The following is a 25,734-nucleotide window of genomic DNA, read 5'->3' as shown; positions in this document are numbered from 1 at the left end:
GGCCAGAAACCTACTTTTTACTAAAATTTACATCTATTATTGTGATAACTCAAGTAATTTGATTTTGGAACTTGGATTGAAAAATGCAAACGGAGTTTGGGTTAAACATTTTTAAAATTAAAACAATGTCAATTGGCATCAGAGCTTAAAGAACAAATTATTTAGATATTTTAGCATTGTTTTAAGACGAGCATACAACAAGTAAAACTGCTGTAGTTTGTTTTATTGTTATTAGATTTTTCCAATTATACCATACATAAAAAAACATGTTTTTCAATTCTTGGAAAACCTTGTTTAATAGCGAATACAGATTTTGAGGGAATATTTGAGTGAAAATATGGCAAATTCGCAGGCTTGCTGTGATGGGGTTAATGTTACAAAAGAGGGGCTTTGTGAAAATTGTGTAGAAGAAAAAAGAAATATTGCAACCCACAGGACCTTAGATTGTAGTGAGTTTTTGATAACGTACTTGTGCGCTAGGCCAGAGAGTTTATTGGAATTATCTTAATGATCCAATTATTTCCCTATTGTCGTGATAAATGTTTAAAATACTGCGTTATCCCTCTTTGGTGCTAAAGTGTAGTTAAACATGCCTTGAACGCATGGATTTGAGTTTTCAAAGGTAATTCGTCATTGAAAGTCGCACTTGTGAAGACTTGATTGTGTTAACAGGCTATTCTATCCGCGTTAATTGTTTACTGTCCTTTCACTAATCGGACAAAATTTAAAATTCTTCAAATGATGTGCTACAAAAAAAATAATGATGAACAAACTGTCAGTCTGCAACACTAGGTTACAAGGTAGGAGAATGACCTTGCTTTGAAACCAGTCTGCAGTCTCCTCGTTGACCTTGACACTGGATGCCTTCCTCACAAGTATATTATGAGTACGTAATTTCACAATGAGAACACTTGATCATAGGTGTACACTAGTTTTTGTGTGTGATCATAGGTGTATCTAAACTAAATTACGTTGAAATTGTTTACTTATCTCATTACTCTGAAGATAATTATCCATAAAGATTCCCACTGAATACATGCATATTTTCTTTAAAAATAAGTAAACCATCTACAAATTCTGAACGTTTATGTTTTTATGGTTATGTTTCAATTAATGTGATGTTGTAATGTCAAAAGTATTGCTATGTAACGTAAACCTCTACAATCTATAGAATACGCTACATGAAACTTTGTTGGTTGAACTCCTTCACAATTTTTTAACCGATTGTATCCATTGACGTCTTATTGGAAAGAGCGTGTCGCGTAGATTCGCAAACTGGCATTACATAAAAGGTACTTTGGGCTCTGCCCCAGTGGCTTTGAAAGTTCCCATGTTATCCTTATGAAGACCATAATTGTTTACATTTTGATCAGCTGTATAATTGCTGTTATTTATTTTTCAATTCAATGAAACGCATTAAGTACATTTATTTACGACTAGCTGGCCCGACAGACGTCGTCCTGTCCTAATGTGGTTTTATATCAAATGCTCGTTCATTTTGAGCTCGTTCGCATGGCTCCATCATGTCCCAGGTGAAGTTCGTTCGCTACGCTCACTCACCTTTAGGTTGGAGCTTGTTCGCTGTGCTCACTTACCTTCAGGTTAGCTCGATCGCTACGTTAACTCGCCTCTATGTTGAAGTTCGTTCGCTACACTCACTCACCTTTTGGTTGCAAATTAGATGTTTTCGTAAATAAAAAAAAGATAATAGTGCTGCACTCTGTTGGTAAACCTATTAACTTTTTATGCTATTGAACATCACAGAATCAAACTGTTTAGTTAAACCAGCTGTTAAGATTCTTTAATTCCATTTAAATATGAGTACTCGTAAGGTTAACATGGGAAACACCAGAGCCACTGGGGCGGAGCCCTTTTGACGGATCCAAACTTTACACAAACCATCTTTGAATAATGCTTAATAATGCCTGAAAGTTTTATTCCAATCTGTGGAGCGGTGTCGGAGTCCATAAAGGACAAACAAACAAACATACATACAAACATACATTGGATTTTATATATATAGATTTGAGTTTGTGTAAACATAACCCCAAAGACGGATCGTGTTGGTTGTATCTTAAATTTGTATATTTATCATTGTTTTGTGTTGCTATTACGGATCGTGTTAGCATGATTGTAACTTAAATTTGTGAATTTATCGTTTTTTTGTGTAGCTATAATTTGTTTATTTGTTGTTTTTTTTAATACTTCCGACGCCACGACAACGAAAAATAGACCGGAGGCGTGATAACGACCACAGCTACAGAACAGTGTTACGTAATAGGCTTAACTCAACAAAGTCAACACCCTACACAATCTTAACTATTAGGTCACAAATGCGTCCTACCCCAAAACGAATTGTTGTTCAATTGGCCCTCTATCAATGACCTGTGTTGCCTCAGCGAGGCATTTTGAGAAGGAGAAAACCGGCCGGATTGCTTTAGGTCAATAACGAATATAAACATGGTGTGAGTTACACACCGGTAATCTTTGAGTTGATTCACTCATTGTAAATATGACTGTTATTAACTCCTGTAATACTTTGCAATTACTCGAATTCGAGCAACATGTAAACTAGTAAGTATTAATGATTGTTGGTAAACTAGACCTCAATATCGTTATAATTTTCCACATTGATCCTGGGTAAGGGTAAAAATGTTGTGTTAATATCAGCTGACTGAGAGTATCTCCTATTATCCTATAGGTGAACAAATTTTTTTTTTCAGTAATAAATAGTATATTTCATCACTAGTGCCTAATGTGACTCTTTTTGCCCATGTAGTGAACTATATTTTTCGTCATATTGCATCATTAACATACAAAGTTAGAAAACAAAATACTTTTTATGTATAGATAACCTCTCAAAACGACTTCCAGCTTGTTTTCAATTCATCTAATGCAAATAAGCAGCTGTTTATTGATTCAATAATTTCCTATATTACGATTGTGTTTACAGTACATTATACCATCGTCGAACAATCGAGAACAATAGACTAAAACCTTACCTAAAAATTCAATCGATAAATAATTTCGATACGATTGCCACAATCAAAATTTACAACAGCTGATCTTTACTCCTCAGAGATAAAAAAAAGAAAATTTTTACCCCCTATAGAGTAAAAATGTTACTTGAGACCTGTAACGCATGTAGCTGTTTTTGCTGCAGTATGATGAAAATATTTTTTAACCGTACTTTTTACAGTGAGTTGTGTGATTTTGAATAAAGGTGTCATCCTAAATTTTATTTCAAATTGCTTGAGTTATTTTTTATATAAAAATTTTTTCATTAGTTATGGTGTTTTAAGAGGAAATTGAAATTTTATAAGATTTAAATTACTCAGAGATTTATGGATAGTACTTAAGTTTAATCTGTAACCAAGCATATATAATTTTTGAAACAATGTTTTCAGCTCAGGGAAATATACAACAAACTGTGTTAGAAACAATGATATTGCCAAAAACACGTTTGGAACCATAATTAGTATTTGACCCTAAATGATAAGCTTGACTATTGGATGTTTTTGTATGCATTGATTAAACAATGTTATTTATATCCATTGTACCAATTGCAATCTTATATTTTCACAGTCCATCTCCATTGAAAATGATACTCCTCGCTAAGCTCTCGGATTGACACGTTTAGCAAGCAAAATCATTCAAACATTTATCATTTTTAGATTCACCCCATTTTATTTAATGTATACAGTTTCTGAATGACACATTCCATTAAGATGGTAGCTGTTAAATTAATATCTGTGATCAAATTACAGCAGAAAATATTACATAAACAAAAGTTTCTTCAAAAACTCTACAATACACTCAATAGTGGCTACCATTTCAAAATCTCCGATAAATTTGACGCGAGACTCTCATACACTCACAATTTTAAACCACGCTGTTATTTATAGCAATGCATATTACAAGGCGATGTGGTTGAAGACTCGACTATAAGTATTGTGCAAACTTCTCTATTTTCAACCCATGCTGTAAATAAAACGTGTAATTGGAATTTATTATTTGATTTTTTGTTTATATTTTGTTGTTACCGTATCACCAATGTCACAACCCATAAGACCCATGTTATTTTTTATTTCAAATTAATTTTTGCGCTTATTTTTTAGCCTAAAGAGATTCAGCACATCTACAGGTAGTATCTTCAATTTTGTACCAACAACATGTAATTCAGTCTAATAGTATGGGCACACTAGCTGTCATTAGTTTTGCAATAGTGTCTTAGTATATAAGATTAAAAAAGTTCTTTCTCCATCTGAGATTTTTCGTTAAAAATATTTTTTATTGAATAAAGACTATTATTCATTGATTTGTTGCCAAATGCACTTAGTATTATATTTTTTTAAATTTATATAATACAACTATAAAAAAAAACATAAATTAAAAACTCATAAACTAGTACTGTGTGATGACAATTAATTTGTGTCAGTGGTTTTTGAGGACAACAACTTTTCCAGGAAACATTCGATTGCTGAATTATTTTACGTAGGATTAAGTTTGACATGTTAAGTTTGTTAGAGATCAAGACACTGTTTGTATGAGTCCATTAGTATGATAACTCGAGTAAACATTATCATAATTTGATGAAATTCTTACAAATGTATACATCTATTTGAATGAGTTTGTGCAGACTAACTGGTTTTGTGTGGTAGAAATTAATCCCATCCCCATTAAATTACTCAATTTCTTTCAAACCTAGCTTTCTTAAAAGTAATTTAGTAAACTGATGAGCTAGTTACAGATAAAATAAAAAAAGTGTAAACTGAGGATGAATCAATGTTTATGGATATATTTCAATTACATTTGGCAGATTTGATTGTTTTATGTATCAACATTTCTATTAAAAAAAAACCCCACCTATGTAGCAGAAAACCTAAGTATTTTTTTATTACTATGATCTTAGGGAGCATTTTTATGAATTGTAAATTGAACTTCGTTTTAGCTATTATGTGGGGTTTTTATATTGTGTTGTATGTTAACCTTTTCAGCTTTATCCTTTTAAAAGCCTAAAAATACAATATTTTAGGGCATATTTTTAAGTGACTTCTGCATTTTTATCGAATCTAGTCCTTAGAAAATACATACAAACTTGCAGGTGTATTTGGATTTTCCTTAACCAGAATTTCAGCATTATGTTCTCCTGCTCTATTTGTGATAAGACTTTTACGCGACGTAATAACATGCTGCGCCACCTTCGATCTCACGTCGAGGAAAAACAATACGTATGTAAAGATTGTAAAAAGGCGTTTGGAAGAAGATTGCACTTGACAGAGCACGAAAAATTTGCATGTCGAGGCAAGGCTCTACAAAAAAATAAAGTAATACATGAAGAAAACGAGTCACCATTTGTTGAGGTTGACAAAGCATTAAAAGGCAGAATCAAAACTTTTGTAGCTCAACCAGACTCTAGCGATCTTGATACAGCTTTAAAGAAATTCAAACTGTCAATAGTGGAAAAGATTCAATTTATTCTACTCACCTACTCAGCTGTTAAGTTTAACATCTTTGTTGAATCTGAATTCACAAACATAGCTGGGGATAATTGTGAACGGAGTTTTAAAACAAAAAACATTATCGTTTATAAAACTACTGATTTAAATCCTATGCTTGAAGATGCGTTTGAGAATTTGAGAACGGAAAAAAGTGAATGTGAAATGAAGAAATCGGGATGGACCTTTAGTAAGGTGAAACGAGTTGAGCTGAGGATCAATCGATACAACCCTTTGCGAGGCTCACGTCACATTCAACTTCCGAAACGAATTTCTGATAGGAAAGCTGTGATAAACATTAGAAATTCTGATGACTTTTGTTTCAAGTACGCGATTCTGTCAAAACATGTCACCAAAGAACCCTGGATAGTGTCCCAATACATAAATAACAAAGAACTTGAAGATAAATATGATTGGAACTGCATCTCATTCCCAGTGAAACTCGATGAGATCAAACATTTCGAAAAAACAAACAGTGTTTCTGTAAACGTATTTGGACTAACCGAACAGGCTGACGTTTACCCGTTAAAGGTTTGTGAAGAAGAGAAGGAAAATCACTTCGATTTATTGTACATTACTGATCTCAATACATCACATTATTGCCTAATAACCGATTTTAATAGATTAGTTCATTCCCAATTTACAAACAACTGCGGTAAAATCAAGGTTTGTAAGCGTTGTTTTGCCCATTTTAACGATTACTATGACAAAACTGCTGAGGAAAAATTGATTGCTCATCAACTTGAATGTCCGAAAGTTCAGCGATGTGAATTTCCATCCTACGACACCATTTCGTTTACAAATGACCATCGTTCAAAGAAAGTTAGGTTTGTGATATATGCTGACTTTGAAACACTACTGCAACCAGTTCATGCTTGTGATGGTGACCCAGAAACATCTTGGACAAGTGCATATCAGCATCATACACCTTATAGCTATGCATACTTGTTAAAAGACTCAGAGGATCAGCATACACAACTGCGAGTGTATCGAGGACAGGACGCTGCCAAACATTTTGTAAAAAGCATGAACGATGATATACAATTTATAGACAAGATTTTGTTTGGCGACAAGAAGCTTCAAGTACCTAAGCTTATGCAGAAGGAACAAGAAGACTTCGATGCTGCTACTGCTTGTCATGTTTGTAACAAAGGAAACTTTACCCAGGAAAACTGCAAGGTAAGAAATCATTGTCATATCAGTGGGAAATATCTTGGAGTCACCCATAGACACTGCAATCTGTTTTATCAAGATCAACATTTTGTGCCCTGCTTTATCCACAACCTGTCAGGATACGACTCTCATTTTATCGTCAGAGAACTGGGCTATGACACAAATGAAATTAAAGTTATACCCAACACTGAAGAAAAATACATCTCATTTTCAAAAATGGTTAAAGTCAAACATGCCAAAAATAATGTGATGGAATTGAGATTTTTAGATTCCTATAGATTTATGCAGGATAGTCTCAGCAACTTGGCAAATAACCTACCAAAACCTGATTTTATTGAAACAAAAAGACATTTTCCTGAAAATACCGAAATGTTAACAAAAAAAGGAATATTCTGCTATGACTACATGACTTCATTCGACAAACTCGAAGAAAGACAACTTCCACCAAAGTCTGCATTTTACAGTAGACTAAGTGAAGAGGAGATAAGCGATGAAGACTACAGTCATGCGGAAAACGTGTGGATAACATTCAATATAAAAACATTAGGAGAGTATTCTGACATTTATGTAAAATGTGACGTCTTGATCCTGTGTGATGCATTTGAAAATTTCCGCAAAACCTGTCTATTGACTTACAACTTAGACCCTGCCTACTACTTTACTACACCAGGACTGGCATGGGATGCAATGTTGAAATATACAGGCATTCAACTCGAAATCATTAAGGACATGGACATGTTTTTGATGGTCGAGAAGGGAATTCGAGGCGGGATCACACAGTGTATCAAACGTCACGCCGTAGCCAACAACAAGTATATATCAAAAGACCCTAATGTGCCCAGCAAGTATTTAATCTATCTTGACGCAAATAACTTATATGGGGAAGCATTAAGTCGTCATATCCCTTATGCTGGGCTCAAGTGGTGTGATGATTTAGAAATTGATGTTGAGTCCATACCCGACGACGCTGACGAGGGATATATACTTGAGGTTGACCTGGAATATCCACAAACACTACACGATGACCATGCTGATCTACCTTTCTGTGCAGAGACAAAAGTGCCACCTGGAGGTGTACATAAGAAACTTTTAACGACAGTTGAAGACAAAGAAAAATATGTGATACATTATGTAGCTCTAAAACAAGCATTGAGTCATGGATTGAAGTTGAAAAAGATTCATCGTGCAATTCAATTCAAACAAAAAGACTGGCTCAAACCTTTCATTAATCTAAACACTGAAAAGAGAAAAAATGCATGCAACGAATTCGAGAAAGACTTTTACAAATTGATGTCCAATGCGATATATGGGAAGACGATGGAACAGGTTCGAAACAGACTCGATATAAGGTTAGTGTCAGATCCGAAAAAGGCTGAGAAACTTATTTCAAAGCCCAACTTTATCGATCGAACCGTCTACAATGAAAACTTAGTAGGCATTCACATGGGAAAGACAAAGATTGTATTGAACAAACCAATTTATATTGGTATGAGTATATTAGATTTAAGTAAAGTGCGAATGTATGACTTTTATTACGACGTATTGAAGCCATTTTACGGAGACAGAGTGAAACTTTGCTACCAGGATACCGACTCTTATTTTCTTGAGATTGAGACAGTAGATTTATATGAAGACTTAAAATTGATTCAAACTCATCTTGACACCAGCAACTATCCCAAGGACCATCCTCTGTTTTCAGAGGAAAATAAAAAAGTTCTTGGGAAGTTTAAGGATGAATTAGGTGGTGAAGTGATGAAAGCCTTTGTAGGACTACGAAGTAAGGTGTACGCTATAGACAAGAGAGACAGTTCCATCAAAAAAGTCAAAGGAATCAAAAAATCTGTTGTGAAAAATAAGATAAAATTTGAAGACTACGTCCAGTGTCTGTATTCTCGTGAGTCTACCTACACTATAAACAACATCATCTCATCGAAGAAGCATATCGTTTCAACTGTTGCCATAAACAAAGTGACTTTGAGTGCTGACGATGACAAGAGATACATTCTACCAGACAAAATCAACACTCTTCCATACGGCCATTATCGACTTCAGGAGGAACCACCATTGAAAAGAAGAAAACTAACTGTTTAGGTGTAAAACACATAATGTACAATATGTTTTTTATGTATCTATGATTGTAAAGTAACAGCAGTGGATATAAACCACATTAAAAAAGTCGTGGCTAGGGCTGAAAGGCGATCCACGTAATACAAGGTGTTTTTTTTTCCATTCAAGTAAGACACTTTGACCAACTGTTTATGTTTTCTTAACTTCAACTTTTTGAATTGAGAATATGGAATAAACATTTAAAAAGACACCCTGTATAAGCTAACGCCCATATCGGATCTACCTCTTGGGTATGGGGAGGAAACGATCCCTAGGGCCGCTGTTACTTTTTTGTGTGTTAATATAGACTAAAACGCAGGTTAAACATCAAAACCAAACTCTCAATCAACAACACATTGAAATAAGAACTAAAATAGTTTACTCAACAAACACATAAGGATAGTTTTGACAACTTGTATGAGCCTTAAACATTTTTTTTTCGCAAGGACAAAAATCCAAACATCAACCAAAGCCATTATGATAATATATTAACAAATGAATCTAGAATGCTCTTATTTACCATAGATAAAACATACTAAATTAGTAGATTCCTCGAACAACTAAAGCCATTTTTTATGTTAGTTATGTATATTTACCGTCTTGTGAGTAACAGTATAAGCGTAAATATATTTTTTAAGTGTTATAAGACGTTTCTTTTATTTAGTTTCCGTAAATTTAATAACACGTACAATGCTGATCAAGAAGTTATTTAGTTATGTCCCTCACAATGCAGATGTCGTGGTTTTTACAATTCCTTCATTGTTATTTCAAACATTTTCAATCTTCAAATGATCTAATCAAAAACAATGACTCATACCTTATTTATATAACCAAACGGTAAAACATATAGTTAACCATGATAGAAAAAAATATCGTCAACACTAGCAATCACCGGACGTGAACTAAACATAAAAAGAGCTTCAAAATTGACAATGAAGTCTACTTGTGTTGGTCTATGGTCTAAGGTGTTTTAAACCAATGGTTCATTATCACATTTACTTGTTCAATTTTATAATCTGAAATGAATTGTCTGAAGCAACAAAACTCATTTATCAATAACACCAATGACATTGTTGTATGCTCGAGTATTGGAAAACATATATTTCATAAGCAAAACATTGTTGATATGATAGACTTTTTGCATTCAAGTACTGGATTATACATATTAAATGCAAATGTTTTTCACTCTGTTTTCATGTGATCACGAGTCTGGCCCAGCAACATAGACACAACTGAGGGACCATAGTCTAAAACTGGTTTCGACAGTGACGAGATCGACTATCGTTTGAGAGAGGGATTCTCAGGCATCTCAATTGATTGTTTAACTTTTGATCATTTTTCCTTAAATGATACAATGTTTATTTGTAATGAAGATACTATTGTTTAAAACTTGTTAGATTCAAATAAATAGTTTTTTTTTTCAAATAGCTGTTATTCTATCCCAAAATCTCAAACCCCCAGCTTGAACCTAGGATTTCCCATTACGCTTGTTTAAACATTACCTTTAAAGTTACATGTGTTGATCATGTACAGGAAAGGATACTTGTGATATGGTGTTGTTTCAATTTTCCACCTCAAAGTCAATGTAACAATCTAAGAACTCATATAGAATCTAAACTTCGTCTATGCAACTCCATTTTGACTTCATACACATGATACATATCAGAACTGATAATACAAGGAGTTCTTTTTACAACATATTGGATACGCACGAATCTGACATTAAGGAAACTTGGGCATTTGAAACAATTAAGGATGTGTATCATCTAAAATACCACTGTAGAAACATTGGGCGTTTATTGACACTGCTATACCAACACAATAAAAGTAGGTAAAGATGTAAGCTTGATTACATTGGGAATGGTGCAAGGCAAATAAATCAAGCATTGGTGTTTTTACTGAACCAGTTTGAGTACTACTCTCCCGATACAGGCAGACGCAGTGTGAACCAGTTTGTGCGTATACAAATCTGTTCAAGTATGTTCTGTTCTGTTCTGTATGTTCAAGTATACAAAATTGAACTCGGTTTTGCATAAATATCCATAAACATACATCAAACCACCAAGGTTGTGGACTGGGTTGTCTTATTAGCATTGTCGTTGAAAAAGTAACTCACACCATTTGTTCATATATTTCATCAAACAGACATATATTGAATATATTACATATATATCATATATTGAATTACATACAATTCTGCCTGGTTCTCCTTTTGACTCTGGCATGATATCACAAGCTAGACATTATAACTTTACACTTTTTGGTTTCCTAGGTGGGTTATCAGAACTGGTAGTTCGTTCAACACAGATGACTATTTTGGTTACTCGCAATAGCTGAGTCACTGATGTTGGTAATTTGAACACTAACATTATTATAGCAGAACACCACCTCCACAAAACCGCTATGAATTTGATCACTTTTGAACATCAAAGTAATAATGTTGTGGTAAGAGCACCAGTGTTTGCTGAACCAGTTTGCTGCTCGCCTCTTCTCCCCTGATACAGGCAGAGATGCAGTTTGAACCAGCAATATAATGAAAATATCACTACCAACACAGGAAGACGGCCAATATTAAATTCAAATTTTGAAAAACTCTGTATAAAACCTTTGATTGACATATGGTCTGTTAAGGGCGTAACTACATCCGTTCACAAAATAACTCTTAACGTGGTGTTTTTTTCACATATTCTAATAGAACTTCAGTTATTATTTTAAGCAATTTGGAGCTCCTTGTATGGATAACACGTTGAAATACGTTTGTAAACTCTCATCCTGGTACAAAAATTACTACAAGAGACTCGAGTGTTTGCCGTAAAACCAGTTTGCTGACCACTTCTGCTCGCCTGATACAGGTAAAACATCGCAGACTCCGGAATCACTTAATATATCATAAGCATTAAAAACCTTAATGTTTAACTCAGAAATTGTGAAGAAAACCAGCTACAATAGCATTTAATTGATTATGGACACTGAATATGAGTAGCCTTTCAGCAATGTCAATAGGTTATAACAAAAATTCAACAGAAATATACACAAAGAGCTAGTTGGTCTTCACTTCAAGTAGTAAATGAACAACAGGTGTGTTTAAATCCAACACACATCAAAATTAATTTCCAAAGCAGTTGTCTAACCCTACACTCCTGATACTACGTTTACTAAAAAACTTATAAAATAAATTGATAAAGTAAAACATTTACTAACAAATGTCCATTTATTAACAATGTATGAATTAGCTAAACTATTTTAATTATAAGACATCATCAGAACTACAATTTTTTGTCCCTTTATATTTTTTTTAGGTCCATGATAATTGATACCTTGATCGTTAATTATTTTCGAGCGATGGGGTTAACTCCAAGGTTTTTAGAAAGGTCTTTCCTATAAGAGCCTATATAAACTCCCAGATTAGGATGAATACATAAATATCTTAGCCTATGATCGTTAATACCTTGATCGTTAATTAATTATTTTCGAACGATGGGGTGGGGGGGGGGGATTTTTAAGAACGCAAGCCCCCGAATAAACATCAATATCCTAGCCTATAATCGTTAATACCTTGATCGTTAATTAATTATTTTCGAACGATGGGGGGATTTTTAGGAACGTAAGCCCCCAAATAAACATCAGTATCCTAGTCTCATTGATATCATCGTTGCTTTGATGGTGGTGGGGGATCCTGGATGGTAGAGTGGTGGGGGGACGGATCCCGAATGTTTGGGGATCCATTCCCATAAGACGCCTTATTGGATCCCTAAGTACAACATACATATATATCCTACTGTTATTTTATGGTTCATAGATCCTATCTTACTCACTTACGGGTCGGGAACACTGGGTAGTTTCATACCTGAAAACAGATGTTTTTAGTACACTTTAATTTAAGAATTGCCTCATTTAGTCATGCTACAATTACATACAGGATATTCTCTGATAATGTGTTCTCATGAAGTGAGAAGGTCAAGTCACCGGTTACGACGGTTCAGTAACCGAAGAGAGACGTGGTAACCGGCAACTGGAACGGTAAAAGTGATCTACAGTCGTGCCTCACTCACCTACTGACTCAACTAGTACAGATGCGGTTTTGCACCTTTTGTAAACACTTGCAGGTATCTTTTTGTCTAATAAAATTAACTGGTGATAAATCTGTCAATTATCTTGATTTTTAGCGGATTTCCCTATAAGGAAGCTATTGCCGTAGGTCTCATTGTAAGACCCAGGACCGTTTTACTTTTTCATTTTGATGTCTCCAGAGGCCAAAACATCACGCTATTCGCGTTTAAATGTTTAAGTATGTAAACTTTCATACACACTTGTGTCCGAGAGGACGATAACTTTAATTTTGGTCCGATTTGTATAAAATTTGGAGGGTGGCATAAACTTGAATGGATTTGCGAACTAGCAAGATCTGAGTCATGGGAACAAGTGTTACGGGGGTTTTAAATTTTCAAAATTAGTTTTTTTTCATATTCTTACCCCATAAACCTTGCCCAGTTTTAATTACAACCATAGTGTAGAGCTAAAATAAACAAACAATTGTGTAGATTGAAGCATTGTTGTACAAATAACGTTACAGAGAAAAAGAAAACTGGAATAGTTTGCTTTTTTTTGTATGTATTTTTTTGAATCAAATTTGGCAAATTTACTTATTTCATCATTCACTGTTAAAATTTGATGAAACAAACTTTTTCCCTCTCCCGTAGCAACAAACATAAGTAGGCAACTCATTTAATCTTATGTGATTTAAATGGGGAATAAATAAGTCGTGTTTAAAAAATTGTTCTGTATAAATCCAATCAGGCAAATGTAAATTCGCTACTCTGCATGTTTGGTGCGAGTGGTATTTTATGAGCCACGTACAATTATATTAAATTAAATTATCCTACCTACTCTAGCTACAAAGTACGACTACTACTGACACGTATTTTCCGACGTCACTAGATACGTGTTGATCACACCCCAACACCACGACAGCTGTGTCATGTGACATGTGTCAACACGTGCACGCGTGTCGTGTCGTGAACTCCCTCTGCCTCACCTCCGCTGTATATGGAGAACCACGATCTGATAGTGGCAATGAGGCTGTACATCGGCATGTGACGACAATAGATTTATCGAACGTGTTAAAACTGCTAATGTTGTGCGATTCGATCTAACTACTGTAATTAAACGCTTATAGAAGTCCTACACAATATGATATGTAGATAAGTGATTGGCCATCCTATAACCGAATAAATTTCAGCAAGACCTTGCATATAGGCTATTGCCTTAAAACTAAAGAGTATTCATCTTTTGCACCCGGTTATTAGAGCACATGTTTGCACTGTCAGCGTTTCTGGAGAATAACATCATTATAGAGATTACGAAAGAACCTACTATTGATATGGTACAAATATTTGCTCTTAGACCGTAAGGAATTTCTTCACACCAAGATATCTGTGACAGTAAAAATAAATCTGTAAATTTATATGTGTATGATTACCAGGTGTTTGTAAATAAATTATCCATCGGACTATTTGAAAGTTACAACTATTATTCCCAAGTCAACAAATACTGCTTGCCACCAACACTTGACAATCGTAGCTCTAGACAAACTTCTTGACTTGGCAAACTCCACTCACATTTTATGTAAAGTGCTTTTAAAAATATGTAGAGAATCATGGTACTGCATTTGAAAAGTTAACGCTTCATATTTATTGTATTACAACTTTTTGGGGAAGGGATTATATTAACGTAGATTTGATACCCTCGTCCCAGCGGTATGAATCACACCAATATAGACAGGAGTACACACGGAAAAAGCAAATAAGCACTTAAACTGTGACGTCACGCTGCAATTACAAAAACGTCCTCCAATAAAACATACTGCCATAAATACATATATCTCTATATAATACAACCATAAATATTATGAGCGCGTGTGCGGCAGAACACCCGTGGTGGGAGAGACGGTAGTAAACCTGTCGGATGAGGATCAGGGAAGTGGTCTGAGTCACCTGGAGAATACAAGAGGAAAATATGGATTCTCGTAGAAACTGGGATTATTTCTATCTATTACACCAGCTACGAATTAAAATGGTCTAAATTAAAATTGTCATTTGTAGGAGAAGTTTTGCCAAAATCTGATTTGGTTTGTTTCAAACCAACAATCGAACCAAGCGAAGACTTTTCACGGGGTTTTCGACTATTTCAAATCTTGCGAACAAGTTTTTAACTGTCTGGGTAGCTGAGTGGTTGTAGTTGTAGGCTAACCTCAAACAATATCAAGGTTGTTTGTTCGATAACATGTGGGCTACATTCTGTTACCATTTCTTCATCGGTATATCATTATAAAGGGTTCATAGGGTTTGGACACTTGTATTATAAATGAGAAATAGGGTTTGGTCTGTTTTATCATAAATGGAACATAAGGTTCGGTGAGTTTCATTATAAAGGGTACATAGGGTTTGGGCAGTTCCGTTATAAAGGGTACATAGGGTTTGGGCAGTTCCGTTATAAAGGGTACATAGGGGTTTGGGCAGTTCCGTTATAAAGGGTACATAGGGGTTTGGGCAGTTCCGTTATAAAGGGTACATAGGGTTTGGGCAGTTCCGTTATAAAGGGTACATAGGAGTTTGGGCAGTTCCGTTATAAAGGGTACATAGTGTTTGTTCAGTTTTATTATAAAGGGTACATAGAGTTTGTACAGTTTCATTATAACTTAAAGGGTACATATGGTTTGTACAGTTACATTATAAAGGGTGAAGAGGGGTGTGGACATTTACATTATAATGGGCACATGAGAAAACCATTCCATTAATTACAAACACGAAAAATTCCAACCTAGTAAATCAAAAACTGCTCATTTCTTAGAAAAACTCTCAAGTTTACATGAAAAAAGGGTTTATTTCAAATCGACGACGGAATTATTTGAAAAGCCGTTCAAACCACTGACTTGTTTAGTCGTTATTTAATTAATTGCAAATAAGCATATTTTCAAATAAAAGTTAAGAATTTAAGGCGTCTGATTTGTGAAACGCAAAATAAATACAGTAATTAAAAAAAAAATCGCAAAATGCATAAAAGTTAATTCTAAAGAAGATTATCATCTTACAATGTTCTTAATATAGATGATTTCAACTCATGCACGCGCATTATAAAGCGCATTTCCCAATTAATTCTTTTCCATAATTTATTCGTAAAGCTGTTTCTCATTAAAGCGGAGAATAGCGCTTAAGAGTTCATGACACTCTCGACAAATGCGGAAAATAATTGGACGAGTACTGATAGTAGGAAAATACACCATTATAACTTGCCGCTCACTCGGGCGTCGCCTCAAATTGGCTCTTTGCGTTTCCAGCTTTGTAGCTGAGGTCACAATTGAAATCGGTGGCGAAAATAAGTAATTCACTATTTGAGAACATTTCATCTTTACAAATATAGTTTGAATCTCCGTGGGAATTCTTGGTGAGTAGGCAAGAGAGGTAATAATAATTTTAACCAACCCACCATTTTATACAGTACTTGTTCGTTTTCCTTTCTTTGCCATGTTCTTTATCAACAGAAATTCCGAACTGATCAAATTAGATACTTTGTTACTGACATTTCTTGTTATTTTCGAACAGTTTTATTGAATGTGACGTCTTTGGGTAGCGACAACTTGTCCATCGAACATATCCACCTTTTCTTTTTTATTATAATCCTGAAGTAGTTATGTCATATTCATCTCATACATACGACGAAGGTGTTCGCCTATGATTCTATCACTAGTTCGAATTTGAGTACAGATGATATCTTTCTCATAGTTCAATACTGGACCCTGATATCCATGATCTTTAGAATTATACACGTGATATATCAACTATCCCACATCATCAATCCAAATTTAGGTTAAAATCGGACTTAGGAATATCCCAACTCCGTTAATTTTAGCTCTCATAGCCCTGAAAGCTGGGAATTTATATTCGAATTTTGAAACTGTAATAAATTACATAATATAGGACTGTAACCTAACCTAACCTATAAGGTTGATTGGTAGCGTACATATTAGAACTACGGCACGGAGTTGAACTGGACCATATGGGGGGCCATAAAACTATTCCTCATTCATGATCTGACCATCACGCGGAGTTGACCATCCCCGTTAAATCATCTGGTAGTGGTCTTATCTCAACGAGTTTGGAAAATTTGGGTCGAAATCCCAATATTGACGTGCCCCACTGAGCGCGAAATATTTTCGCAACAAGGAACACGAAATCCACACAGCTAACCACAACACTTACACGATACAAGTTACGACTTTTGGCCGAACATAATGATAGAGCCTAGGCTGCACGCACGCGCAATCACACGGCCACAAGGTGTTGATTGTTGCCGTGAAATCTGTAATGGCGCAGTGACATTTGGTGGGGGAGATCTGGCAAACTTGAGGACATGGGTCGAAATAAAATATTCATACACCACACTACACTTGAATAAAGCAAGAAACTAATATTTTGGTTTATAATGAAAATTTATCAACATTTAGTTCATGGTCTTTTTATAACCTAACATTTGGAAAGTTTATGAACAAAAATTAAAATATTTATCCTTCGCAATGAACTCTTATAAGCTTAAAACACAATTTATCAACGTTAGCATCTCCAGTTCTTCTGCAGCAATGTAGAAGAAGATTCCATTTTGGAAAATCTTACTTTTGACGTTTTTAGACAAACACATGCTCAGATAGTAGATTGCCATAAGCCAATGTCATGTAGATTAGTTGGATAATATTAAAATTTCAAAAGGATTTGGTTGGAGGTAGATCTCAATAAAGAGACAGTTCTACTAGAGAAGAATCCTGTGTCATCTTAACAGGAGTGTACAACCACAGACATAGAGGATAGTCCGTGGTACAACTAAAGGTAGGCTTCATAACCACTGGGTAATTGCATCGTAACAACCATTGGTGATCGGCAAGAGTTGAGCCATAAAGCATAGACCTAACACCTAGACTAGCCGTTTCCCAGGTGCTTGTTGATGAGATATATCATAAACTAAAATTACGAATCGGTACGAAAAACGAATTACATTTACCAGAAAACTAGACTATGACTATTCATTTTTGTCGAAACAGAGAATGGCAGTAACATCTATTTAGTTTCAATTTTGAAAACAAATTATCCTTTATGTAACATCGCTGTTTCTTTAATGTGCCAACGCGTGTCACAAAGAACACAAACAGACGGTTATAAAACGAAAATAAAACTAAACATCTCTATTTCACGCAAAAGAACATACAAGTGTCAACACAAACTGACCAGATAGTGAAAAACAGGAACATCTAACAAATGAATAACTCTGACGACAAGTTGTTCCCAAACTAAAGGTCTGTCGACAAACCATCGCCAGTGCAGAAGACGTAGATTAGTCGAACAATTAAACAGAAAGTGACGGAGCGAGGTTGGCGGATGTTCAACTCTGTGAGTGGTTCACTCACTTGTTTTGGCCCTGCGGGCCGGATTTACTCATACTCCACCAAGAGCGCGACCACAGCTAATCTGCTTGATGGGTTAATTTCTGTGGCTTCTATGAGTAATTTCTACGATTGTCGTAGATGACGTTACGTATCAAATAATCGTATGCCTTTTTAATGTAACTACAACATGTCCATATAGTTTTTAATGTTTGTTGTTAAAAAACGCCTATTAGACCAGATAAAAGTAGGGACAAAAACATAATTTATTGTTTAGCAGTAGACCTATTTACCGTCGGAAAACAACTGTATTTGGACATGGGAAATTATAAATCTTCTTATAAAAATTGCAAGACAGTTTTCAGGCTGAAATCAAATTCTGGCAAATCTTCGATCCACCTGTTATGTTAAGAATTTTTTTTCGTGAATTACTTTTCGACACTTTTAGCTATTGTTACCTTTTTATTATTACATATTTTGTAAAAATGAAAAGACTTATTCCACAAAACCGTCTTTTCTAACAAAATTTAATATTTGATCTTCGCTTTACTTAAAAAAGCCAATTTTGAATCATTACACTAATAATTTGTATGAAATCATTTTATTAAAAACTAAAACCATTAGCTATTAAAATAGTCGAAGCTAAAAATAACTGAACTTTAAATTAAGAGAACATAATAAAGCTTACATATTTTTATAAAAGCACGTTTTTTTGTGGGACAAAGTTCTCGAGTTCTTTCAGTTTGAACAGTTTATAAAGTATGATGTTTATATGCATCATATATCATCAGCAAGAATGTTGAGCTACAGGCGCGTTCGTACAATTTGATTTTTTTACTTAAACCTACGTTAACTATTACGTTAAACACAACTTATCTTATCAACTTGTACAAAAAATCTTACACAATCCATTTGTGTAATTTTATCCCTCTTCATGAAGATTTTTTTTATTCACAAGAGGTTCGGCGGTGAGAGGTGTGAAAGATGAGGTGATTGAGATAACAGTAACGCCGTGATGGGAGGCTGGTGGAGCTGTGTTGGAGATTCCACCTCAGATAGTGGTATGACGAAGGGGCTCTGGGAATATTCATCACACCTTGTAAATAGGTAGGAGTTTCATGTTGTTTGCCATCAACATCTAATAAATAGTGAGACACTAGTAGAGGGCATTACGGTACGAATACGAATTACGTGACAGCAATCGATCACTGAGCTGCCGTTTTTGGTAACGTACGCATAATGCGTACGTATATGATATGCATGCATTATGATTCGTATGGTATTCTTTCTTAGACGTAACTGAAGAACCAACTCAATTCCTAGATGATCCCACCGTAAAACCCATAACCAAACAACATTAAAACTTGTAAAACTGTGTAAAACTTGTCAGGGTTATTTATAGGGTCTTGGTAGTGAAGGGAAAAAGTCCCTCTGGTATTTTTATCTCTTAAAAACGGATGAACCCTAAAACTACGTTTTATCCTATGTTTCCGCAATTAAAAAAAAACTATACGCTAAGCACCTGCTTCTTCGACGTCCAAATGCGAGCTTTGTGGCTGCAGCTGCACTGGTGGTCCATGCACATTTTGAGCGGCCACCAGTGTCGCCACCATGGTGGCCCAGTGTGAATAGGCCCTTACCTAGGGGAGCCCATCTAGACTCATTACCTTACTGAAACGTCATGACAACGTCACTTGACCTACATCACTAATAGATTTCTTGAATAAGCCCGACAGTGCCAAAAATGAAATAAAAAAACATTATCCTAGTCTTTCGTGGCATAAACTCCCATGATAAGTTCTTAGGCTGAAACACATTCTCATTAATTATTTGTGAACAAGATTATTTCAAGCACCCATATAATCACACCCATCCAATTTAAGTAGTTTAACTGATTGGTCCGCAGCATGTCGCCGTGGCGGGTGATGGCAGGAAACAGTGAAGGTTTGACGTAAAACCCGCACACGAAACCAATAAAACCGGTGAACCAACGCAGGAAGTCGTCAAATGCGACTTTGGCCTTCGCTGTTTGGCCATTAGACGGGTTTTGTTTAATTTATGGCGTTGCGTTTTAGTAAGGACTCAATTATAGAGATTTTTCTTTTTCCAAAGAATCGTATTTTGCTTGGCTATTACCCTGAAACCAACAATATACTTTTCGACACTAATACAGCGAATAATTGTCACCATTCACTATTTATACTTTCGTGTTTCTCTCAGTTCACACCGGTCATCATAAAATATCAAAAACAAAAATAATCGCAATTACAACGATAGTTAAAAACCTATGTAAATTAACACGTTTAAATGCTTTAGACATGATATTGCAGTTGTTGTACCAACATGATTTTGCATTAGTACTTACAATACAACTATGATCCACAAAACCATGGCCTTCATTTTGTGAGTTGAGTTTCTGGTCACTATATGAATATGTCAACATAGGGAAAAGATTGACCATAGCGAAGTTGTACTATTATGAATCTGACCATATCGAAGAGTTAAAATAATGCTCCTTCCGACTCAATTTCGTTATGTTCTAAATTGCACTTACAAAGCCTAAAATAGTGGCTAAATCAGTCTCAATATCTATGACTAGCATATAAGCAAATATTTCAATAACTGTTATGTTTAACCATAGATTAATTAGTATTAAAAGAGTGTCTACTCCTTTTAATCTATGGTTTAACACATGAATACAAAACAATAAATCGTAAGCCAATTAGAAAATAGCTTAAACAAGATACCAGGAAACTATTTTGAATATTGTTTTGTGGCTACAAAGTCCAGGGCCACCCTTGATGACTGTGGTTTGAGCAAATGCGGCCCACACGGTCAAGTAACTGATAGTGGGCTTATCAAGGTTTAGATATCATGAGAAGCTATCGCGCCAGCAGGCTCGTATTAACTGGACAATGATGTCTCATAGTTTCAAGAGGATGGTTAAAAACAACAAGTTTAAAATATTATGGAAACTGCTAACTCCTATAACAGTCTCCACAACAACACCAAAAACACCATTCGCCGGAATTTTTAAAATGGTTGCTAATGATTACCCAGCAATTATTACAGGGTTTATGAAAAGTCTGAGAACAACATTTTAACATTGGAATAAACAGCAATGATATACATTATCTAAACCCAAGCAGAAATAACGGGGTAATGGAATTATCTATTATCAGCTCTTAATCAGTATAATTTGAAATAGTTGTAATTAAAGATAGAACTGTTCTCGTTTTAATGACATCCTTCTTTTATAAAAACATTTAATAAGTCATTCAATAGGAATTGTATTTGAGTAATTTATGTTACTATCGAAATACCTACCAGGGCAGTTTCAAGTAATGTTTCCATAGAATGTACTCAGAAATTTTTTTCAGCAAAACAAATACAAATATTGAGACACAAAAAACCATTTTAAGTGTTATAAGACGTTTCTTTTATTTAGGCTACTTTCCGTAAATTTAATAACACGTGCTGATCAAGAAGTTACAAAAAACAATCAAAAAACTACTCCAATTACAACAAGTAGTGCAGAATTGGACTTGCCAAAGTGAGGGGAGGGATGTATCAACCAACGCGCAGGAGAAATGCTAGTTGCCGCTACGTGTAGTCCGGCGAGCCGACGATCTGCCCGCTACGCATCCAGATGCGTTAGGCCCCGTTTATGCACCAAGTGCGGTAGCGGTAGCGACAGCGGGAGCGATTTCTAACACCATTGAGTTAAATGGGGCTGTTTATGCACCAAGAGCGATAGCGATAGCGGTTGACCTCCCGCTGCGATTTCTAATTCGCCCGCTGTGTAGTTAGGAATCGCAGCGGTTGCTTGGGCTGAAGCCAGGGTTGCCAACTTGACCCACGCGCACGTGCACTTAGGACAAATAGTTGTGTTAATTATTTGGCAGAGTTTGAGTTGGCAAGACTGTGTCCCCCTTCCATTCTCCTTTAACCAACCGCTACCGCTATCGCTCTTCGTGCATAAACAGACTCATTTACAGCGGGAGCGGGCCCGCTATCGCACCGCTCCCGCACTTGGTGCATAAACGGGGCCTTAGATCTGCCGAACGCCTGAATTACGCGTCCTCGCCAGGCAGACAAAACGCTCATGTAGTCCACATCATATAAAGCTATTGGCTCTGCAAAAAAAGCAGACGGTCGGCGGCGTTTCATACGCTCGTGTAGTCCGGCCCTTAGGGATAGTCAATCACACCATGAACATGGAACGTGGAATAACTTAAATCACGAAATTCCTGTTAAGAGCACCCAGTTTACATACAACTGGAATCCCTATAAAACTTCCAAGTATTATAGTTATTTCAAAGTGGTTTTAAATGCCTTTATTATTGTTGCGGTCATTGACGATCTAGTTGTATTGAAATTGTATTAATATTTTACAGGCCGAAATGATACTAAAATACACAATATGTGTGTATCTAGGCTGATAACATTCTTTAACAGTGTCACTACTACTGTACATAACACATTAAAACACGCCAAAACAACATAAGATTATGTATCAACCATGTATCAAACAACACAATTACAGCCTGTGGGAGTATGTTTAATCCATGCTGTAATCCCACCTGTATAAACACGCCGCGCCGCTATCGCAACCAATAAAGAAATATCGCTCATTACACCCAACCGTAGAAAATTAACTGTGTCATAAATTGCTGTTGGGTATGCGTAATGTCGGTTCAATTTGACAATATGACCTTAAAGACCGATATCAAGTATGCCGAGAGATAGCAGATGACCTTGAATCAATATGGCCGCTAGCCAACTCAAAAATCTCTTCATCTGGCTCTTCAGAACTGGCAACTGTCATTTAAAGCCTTGACACCAATAGTTATTCAGTACCAAGATGTTTATGACACGAGTAGGTTAAATGTATGTATGTGTAATATTTCATGTATAAAGTCAAGGAGAAAATTGTTATGGTTAGTTAATTACTGTTAGTTGAGAAGAGCAGAGAAAACATATTTGATGTAACGATTTCTTTTACTAACCTATGTAGATAACATTGTAAATGGAAATTATAAAATAGGTCACCTTACAATCTTGTGAACCAAAATTATGAATCCCTAAATTAAAATAAACATCAAGCTTATTTGAGATGATCACTTAAATATCTTCTCCAACTACGAGTAGTATCACAGGATCATTAGTGAAGCTGCGCGTTATTCTGTGCTGTCAACGCGGTGTTCAGAACCTTTACCTAAATTCAGATTTTGAGATTTTCTAAGAATCGTTGAAGATTTTTTAAGCATGATTATGAGAAATAATAAGTGGCTCCATTTAATTCAAAGACTTTAAAACGATATTAAGTTCGTTTAAGTAACAATTAATTACCCAAGAAAAGCCATAGTATCTTTTTGTGTGCGATCAATGTTAAAACTAAGACGATTTCACGTTGCAAACCAACGATCGACTTTAAGACAGTGTCAAGTGTAAAATGCACTAAACGATGAATGATTAGACCTTCCAAAGATGGGCTATTATAATATAAATATCCTTTTAAGAACAGGTACGCGTGAATAACAGTCCAGAGTTGTTCCATAAAAAGGAAATGTAATGCATGCGAGGTGCCAATGGCATTTCAGCAAGGAAGCTTTTTTTAATTATCCTATCGAACTAGATGATGACCAATTCTAACTAGCACTGAAAAATTCTAACTAGCCAATTTGATTTTTTTTGGATCGTGAAAATGTTTCGCAATCGTGTAGACATCATCATCATCTCCCGCGGTTACGGAAACATGATCGTTGTCTAGCGCGATTGTGGCAAAATCATGAAAACTCCCGACTTTGATATCAAAATAAAGACTAAATCCGACTTTTAGAGACCATTTTGAAATTCAATACTAATTCCCGACTTTCCATACTGAAAGTGTTATCCCTGGTACATTAATACTAAATCAAATAAACGAAAAAAGCCGTCTAGAATCAAAATGTTGAATTTGGACAATCAGAACGTGTTTAACCCAACACGCATAGAAGCCGCCATCAGTTGTATAGCAACAGTGATACGAAGTGTGGCGGAGCTCCGAGACCGGAGCGGTGTGGTGTGAACTTCTATTGTTATGACTGCGCATACATAAATAATAATGTGTCTGATTAATACGCGGCAGACCGGCCAAAGGTTAATGCGACCCCATACATATTGATACTGCTACTGTCCGCGACTCCGCGCCTCCACTCTACGAGCAACGAGCTACAAACACTGCTATTGCAAGGGACTACTAGTCTGAGAAGTGGCGGTGAGGAATATAACAAGAGGAAGTGTGAAAAGTTTATACCTAGTTTCAACAACCCTGCACACCAAGCGAATTTTCAGTTGCAATATCTTATTTAAGTTCAAAACGCATCATAAATATTTATTTAGTCGAAGAGCATTGGCTGAATGAGAAATATTTCTACCAGGAAGATTTTTTTGTAAACATAGATAATTAATGGAAATAAAAAATCTGATTTGATAAGGATATACAATAAAGCACTTTATACATCAATTTATTGATCAGGTCCAAATGGATGTTAGAGACAAGTTACTGGGGTTGACTCTTGTAAATCTATTCTTACGGTCCGGGCTCATTCCAGAAATAATTTTATAATGGACGATGGATGATTGAAGTTGCATCGAATCGAACAATATTTAGATGTACGCGTTTGACAATTCTTGTAAATACAAATGAAAACTAACAACTAGGGGGACAGTTTAGCAGCACTATGTGTGTCACTCAGCGCTATAAGACCGACAGATACAACTATTATTTTGGCGGATAAAACCACGGCGGTTTCAACAATCGCATTTAAGCAATGTGTTTGTCCCAGTCAGCCGGAGCGGCCCAGATGTGTTTGATCATGTCCGAGTCGCATTAGACGACCGAAATAGAAGCTTTCCACAGCCAAAACAATGCTAAAGCTGAGATCATCACAGTGGATGTCCAATGGTCCGAGAGTTGTGTCAAAACAAACAGTGGGGAAACATAAAGGGTCGTAGGACGTTAAGAACAGTGCGTTTACATGAACCTAGTGTCACGAAAGAATAAAGAGAGAGTCGACAATTTGAAGAAGAAAAATAGGCATTATACACAAAAGCATCTGAAAGCAGAAGGTTTATGTGTGACATAACGATGGAGCAAGTATATTAATGTCGACTCTTACGTCATACCAGATAAAGGAAACTATTGAGGCTAACATGGGATAATCGGCATCGTTCCATTATGTTGTGAAGTTTTTGAAATTGGTAAAAAAACCTGTAAAAAAGGACGGAGAACTTCAAAACGATCAAGCATTATCAAAAACAAATATATCTTACTTCCTTGTAACAAATATAGATGAACTTCCTTGGTCATAAGGATGGCAAACCTACAAGAGGGCATGTTTGATAAATGATATTTAATATAATAAGTATGACAACAGTGATAAAGGGAAACAATGAATGTATAGAATTTAAATACTTATCTGCTCACTCCACTCTACATTCATATTGGTTAGAATATACACCTAGGGGGCGTTCCCATCTCAA

General features: G+C 35.6%; 2 protein-coding genes across 2 annotated transcripts in view; one reads left to right on the top strand and one right to left on the bottom strand.

Annotated features, from left to right (window-relative positions):
* Nucleotides 1–25,734, bottom strand: part of LOC129001206 (nuclear receptor coactivator 2) — a 277,483-nt gene that overhangs the window by 205,037 nt on the left and 46,712 nt on the right. The gene's annotated exons all lie outside the window — the stretch shown is intronic.
* Nucleotides 5,190–8,762, top strand: LOC129000411 (uncharacterized). Its single transcript, XM_054427375.1, has one exon. It carries the CDS (start codon nucleotides 5,190–5,192, stop codon nucleotides 8,760–8,762), a length of 3,573 nt encoding a protein of 1,190 aa, XP_054283350.1.

This window comes from Macrosteles quadrilineatus, unplaced genomic scaffold (assembly GCF_028750875.1).
Source record: "Macrosteles quadrilineatus isolate MER2022 unplaced genomic scaffold, UCM_ALF_1.0 Scaffold_8__2_contigs__length_117827958, whole genome shotgun sequence".
Lineage (NCBI taxonomy): Eukaryota > Metazoa > Arthropoda > Insecta > Hemiptera > Cicadellidae > Macrosteles > Macrosteles quadrilineatus.
Note: the sequence above shows the minus strand (reverse complement) of the source record. Positions and strands in the feature narration are given on the sequence as shown.